The 6,000-nt window shown below is 37.9% G+C and overlaps 1 protein-coding gene across 4 annotated transcripts in view; it reads left to right on the plus strand.

The window, feature by feature from the left end:
- Positions 1-5,622, plus strand: part of G3BP1 (G3BP stress granule assembly factor 1) — a 29,315-nt gene extending 23,693 nt beyond the window's left edge. For all 4 annotated transcript variants that reach the window (XM_069592450.1, XM_069592449.1, XM_069592451.1 and 1 more), the window contains 3 exons: positions 32-160; positions 971-1,080; positions 4,142-5,622. In XM_069592450.1, the coding sequence (XP_069448551.1) occupies positions 32-160; positions 971-1,080; positions 4,142-4,348 (446 nt within the window). In that variant the 3' untranslated portion in view covers positions 4,349-5,622. The remainder of the gene's footprint in view (positions 1-31; positions 161-970; positions 1,081-4,141) is intronic.
- Positions 5,623-6,000: the final 378 nt, after the last annotated feature.

Here is a 6,000-nt window from a genome sequence, read left to right on the forward strand (position 1 = left end):
TCATTCTTTGCTGGTTTTGTTTCCTCTTCAGTCCGTGAGGCTGGTGAGCAAGGCGATGTGGAACCCCGAAGAATTGTGAGACATCCTGACAGTCACCAGCTCTTCATTGGCAACCTGCCTCATGAGGTGGACAAGTCAGAGCTTAAAGACTTTTTTCAAAGTAGGTTATTAAGGGTTTTTTTTTCCATCTTTGTTTAAGACTTAGTTTTAATTGGAAGATAATTGCTTTACAATGTTGTGTTGGTTTCTGCCATACAACAATGTGAATCACCCCTAGTATACATAGGCAGCCTCCCTCTTGAACCTCCCTCCCACTCCATGTTGAGTTTTCAACGCTAGATTCATCTGCTCTCCAATAGAAATAGAAGATAGTCACACATGTAATTTTAAGTTTTCTAGTAACACTTTTTTTTTGAGATATATTTATCTACTTGACTGCGTTGGGTCTTTGTTGCTGCACTTGGGCTTTCTCTAGTCGTGGTGCACGAGCTTCTCTGCAGTGGCTTATTGCGGGGCACCAGCTCTAGGGTGCTCGGGCTGCAGTGGCTGTGGCACACAGGCTTAGCTGCTCTGCGGCACGTGGGATCGTCCCGGACCAGGGGTCAAACCCGTCACCTGCACTGGCAGGCAGATTCCCAACCACTAGATCACCCTGTAGTTACACTTTCAGTTCAGTTGCTCAGTCGTGCCCGGACTCTTAGAACTGGACAATTAAATTAGTATTTCACTTAACCCAGTGTGTCTAAGACATCATCTGAATATATATAAACATGAGCTATTTTCCATGATCCTATTGTAAGTCTTTGAAATCCTGTGTGTGTGTTGGCAGACAGGGCATGTCTTCTTTCAGAGTAGCCACAGTTCACATTCCCCATAGCCACACGTGCCTAGTGGCTGTTGGTGGACAATGTGCATGTAATATTTTTTAAAAGTGTTCTAACTTATTTGAGAATCTGTGTTTCACTTGCAGATTATGGGAATGTGGTAGAACTGCGTATTAACAGTGGTGGGAAATTACCCAATTTTGGGTTTGTTGTGTTTGATGATTCTGAGCCTGTTCAGAAGGTGCTTAGCAACAGGGTAAGCAATTTTTCATCTTGTATTTTTTTTTAATCTTAATGTATTCATCCATCATTAAAACTGTCTTACATGTAAAGTACAATTTATTCCAACCTGTCTGAGTAATATTTTTCATCATGTTTAACCATTATTAAAAGAACTGCCCGGGAACTTAGCAAAACAAAACTATCATATAAATAGTTTTTGCCTAAGTTGCGTGATGGAGAGTGAAGTGATTGTGGTTACCAGTACACTGAGATTTATGCAGTTCCTTTATTCGTTGTAAGAGATGAAGCACTATGTTACTTTTAGCTAAGAACTTAGAATCAGTTTGTTTATCAGGTATACTTGCAATTTTCCTATATAACTGTTTGGGTATAACTATGAGGAGCATCTCCTTTTGTTCTTTAACTTGTCTGGATTTGGAGTCAGTCTGCCTTCTCCAATAGTAGAGGAATTTGTAGAATTGGAGTCTTGTTTCTGTGTCCTTACAGAGTCCTTCCCCCACATCTTTCATTAGCAAAAAAGCTCTGTAGTAGTAGTCGTTGTAGAGAAAAACAAAGATATAAATACTGTTAATTTACTGAGATGGGTGTGGGAATTTTAAGACCTCACTTTTTTTCTTCCTTTATTTATTTATTTATTTTTTAGTTTTTTTATTTTTTTAATTTTAAAATCTTTAATTCTTACATGTGTTCCCAAACATGAACCCCCTCCCACCTCCCTCCCCTCACTTTTTTTCAATTGAAGTGAAATTCACATAACAAAATTAAACATTTTAAAGGGTACAATTCAGTGACATTTAATACACATTGTTGTGCAACCATCACCTGTCTAGTTGCAAACAGTTTCATCAAGAGTAAGTCCCTTACCCATTAAGCAGTCTCTGCCCATATCCTCTCTCCCCAGCCCCTGGCAACCACTAGTCTGTTTTGAGTGTCTGCCAGTTAAAGGGTATACATTTTATTAACCATGTTAGTTAGAAATGGTGCAGATCTTTATTTTCCAGTGGTTCTCCAGAATGTCTGATGTTCTCCAGAATGTTAGTGGATATATACTAAAAGTTGAATGCTGTGGTTATAAGTTAGCCTTCATTTGGAAATGTGCATTATCTATCAAACTGTTTGACCACTATTTTTGTGAAGCATCTCCTCCGAAACACTGAGAAATGTGGAGAAAATAATGGCTTATCTCACCCAGGACACAGGAATACTGAACCCAGAAATGTCCTGTAGGCCTTGTTGTAAATTCACCATTAAGCATGTGATAGTTCAGTGGTCATACTTTTTGGTGCAGCCTTGAATTTGTATTTTCTTCAATGGTGTGATAATCCCAGTGGGGCCAAACAAGGTCAGACCTGATTGCTTCCTAGTTAATTATCCAAGAGGAGGGCTTTGGTGTTTTGTTGACGGCATGTGGGTGAGTCATGGTATCTTTAGGCATAAGAATTGTTAAAGTAAAGTTCCTCAGAAAGGGGTGTGTGTCTGGTACCTTTTTTCATTCAGATTGCTTCTGTCCTTTTGATACCTCCTTAGAGATGTCTTCTATAACTACCTTTTAAAATATCTGCAGTCATAACCTCTTATCTTTCAGGCTTCAAATACTTCTGTTCACTGTATGTAGAACATTGCCAGGAATAGCACTTCATATTAATGTGTATGATTTATATAGTGTATATATAAAATATTTGTAATATTGGATGTGTTGATATTTATATATGTACAAATATATGTTTAATCAGAGTATAAAATTGAGATTAGAATCAGAGCTCAAAGGGGCTTCCCTGCCCAACCCCTGTGCAGGTTTCCTCACATGCACTTTCAGATCATGTCTGTGTACTTTGGGAGCTTCAAATGTAGCTTGCTTTAGGTGGCTCAGAGAATAAAGAAACTGCCTGCTAGGTGGAAGATCCAGGTTCGATCCCTGGGTCAGGAAGATCCCCTGGAGAAGGGAATGGCAACCCACTCCAGTGTTCTTGCCTGGAGAATTCCATGGACAGAGGAGTCTGGTGGGCTACAGTCTGTGGGGTTGCAAAGAGCTGGGCATGACTGAACGACTAACACTTACTTACCCTTACCTCACTGTCTGGGTAGAAGTTTACCTTATTCCCTTCAGCAGTTTTTTGTGTACAGAAATAGCTTGTAGAATATAACTGGTGTCTGTCCATGCTGTGTAGATTGAGTGCTTTACTTTCCTGTCAGTATGCCTGGGTTTACATTTCTCTTCTGTCACTCACTAGACTTGTGACCTGTGTAGTATGTGTTCTTTAACCTCCCTAGTACCAGTTTGCTGGTCTGTATAAAATAGTTGTGATAATAACCCTTCAAGGGTTATTGTGAAGATTAAAAGAGATAATAAAAGTGAAGTATATAGACCACTTCTGCATAGTAAGAACTGTTCGGTATTTATTTTGAAAAAATACTTCCGTTGGAAAGCCACAGAATGCCAGCAAGGAACATAAATTGAGTTCATTGAAGTCTTGAGTAACCCTTTGTTTACTATTGTTCTTTTGGCAAGAAAGACCTAAGACTCTTCCCCTGCACTAAGATCTGGTATTGTTATTTTAGTATTTTCCTGAATTCTGTTAAGGCAAATTACATTTTCTTAAGGTTATATTGAAATGAAATTCATGATGTTTTTGAGATGTACGTGTACTTTGCATAAACATGTACAGCAAAATCTTTCCACATTACGTGATGATGGGATTTTATTCTAAGTCTCCCAGTCCCTGGAGAAGGTGACAATTTTTTATTTATATCCCACTTATATAATTCTATGAGAAGGTAAGGTTTACTTGAAGAAGAGTCACTTGTACTGCTGTGTACAAGTGGACTTTTAAACTTTTGAACTAACTTGAATACCTAATCGCTTTTTCATGTGTCTGTTAATGGAAAAATTATGTGTTCTGAGTTTGAGACAAAAAGTGAACTGTGAGAAGGCAGCTCATTTGTAAGCTCCTGGTTCTTGTTTTTCTTTTTTTAGCTTTCTTTTATCTTTGAATGCTAGCTCATAAGCTCTTTTGCTGCTCTTTTGAGAGTAGTTCATAAGCACTCTATAAATCTGTTCACGTTGATTCCTACAGCCCATCATGTTCAGAGGAGAGGTCCGTCTGAATGTGGAAGAAAAGAAGACTCGAGCCGCCCGTGAAGGGGACCGCCGGGATAACCGCCTGCGGGGACCTGGAGGCCCTCGAGGTGGGCTGGGCGGTGGCATGAGAGGCCCACCTCGTGGAGGCATGGTGCAGAAACCAGGATTTGGAGTGGGCAGGAGCATTGCTCCAAGGCAGTGAAATACTCTTCACCAGTCTTCAGGCAGCAGTACAAACTAGCTCCCACAGAATGATGAATTTCTTCAGCCAACCTTGGTATCTTGGAATATGATCCTAGTCTGTCACAAACTGCTTAAGTTTGTACAATTTTACTTTTTGTGTTAATGGTGTGTGCTCCTTCTCTCCCCTGCTCCCCACCTTTTAGTCCTTCACTTCCAATTTTGTGGAATGATATTTTAGGAAAAATGGATTTTTAAAGAAGAAAAAAAGACTGAATTTCTTTGCTTTATTTGCATATACAGACTGAATTTTTTTTTTTAACAGTTTCCCCAAAGGAATGTGTCTTGCTTCTTACTGACATTTGGTATGTTTCATTCATTGGACTATTTCTTACTTACTTTCTATGTGTTTCAAAAGCCTGTGAGAATTACAGGATTTGATAAACATTTTGAAGACCGGAGAAACCCAAATTGTTTTCCTCTTTGAGAGTCATGACTATCTTCTGGTGTGGAGAAATTGCCATTGGAAAAATTGACAATTTTGATTCTCATTGATGTGGTTAAGAACTGAATAAAAGGTGTTCGAGTTTTCTTTTAAAACATGATCACAAAACAATTCTAAAATCTACTGTTTTTGACATTGGAATTTAAATTGTGAGATAGATTTAAATGTCTAGAATGCAACTGATAAGCTTTTCTTGAACTGTTAGGTTTTTTTTGAAGTAGAGTTTTTTTCATGTTTAATTTGTATTTGTAAAAAACGAAAAAAAGAACAAAAAAAATTTCCAAATCTAAGTAACACAAAACCAGAGCAAAACTGTTGTGCCTTCTATTTATCTTTGATTCCAGTCTTGGCAATTGTTTAAAGAAAATAATAAAAAAAAAAGACCCCTAGATTTGTTCTATCAGGTTCAGAGTATGTTGGGAATTATGACTCCCTTTTTTACCCTGTATGTCTTGTGTTCATTTGTTATGCCTTATCCTGAAATTGAGTTTCGAACTGGAATGCCTTTGAGTACAGATGCTTTTGTAGAGTCCTTTGACCTGAATAGTTCAGCATTTGTATTAAGTTTTATTTCAGTGTCTATTCAGAATCATAGCCCATAAGAAAGAATGTGACATTAATGTTGGACTTTGATGGTGTGCTTGAGTGAGTGCTAGGTTTTTTTTTTTCTTTTAATCATAGCCATATGGTAAATTTTCTGTTTTGTTATGGTTCCCTTTTACTGGTGGGCATGCAGTGGGTATTTCTTGGAAATGGCCAATTTTTATTAAAACGTTTCTGGAAGATCTGGCTATATAGACTAATACTCGTTTTGCATAGTATGTGTTGAGTGCTGTGTGTGAGATGGGTGAAGGTTTTGTTTACACATTTGTGTAGCAAGCCTTTGTGTGATAACTTGTCACTACCAATTGAAGGACAATGAGGTTGTCAACTTAAACTTTTTTTTTTTAACAGTGTTCATCTTTAAGACTATTGTTTGAGGCTAGTATATTAGTAGGAATAGGAATGTTTTGCTGTTGCTGGGAAACTAGGTTTACTGAAGGGTGTAATCTTAAATGAAGTTTTTGATGTTATCAGTTGGTCCTTAGTACCTCAAATATTTGAAAATTGGCAACATCTCCTTCATATATAACAACATAAAAAAACTTATATAACTGAATCCCGTGGCT

This window comes from Ovis canadensis, chromosome 5 (assembly GCF_042477335.2).
Source record: "Ovis canadensis isolate MfBH-ARS-UI-01 breed Bighorn chromosome 5, ARS-UI_OviCan_v2, whole genome shotgun sequence".
NCBI lineage: Eukaryota > Metazoa > Chordata > Mammalia > Artiodactyla > Bovidae > Ovis > Ovis canadensis.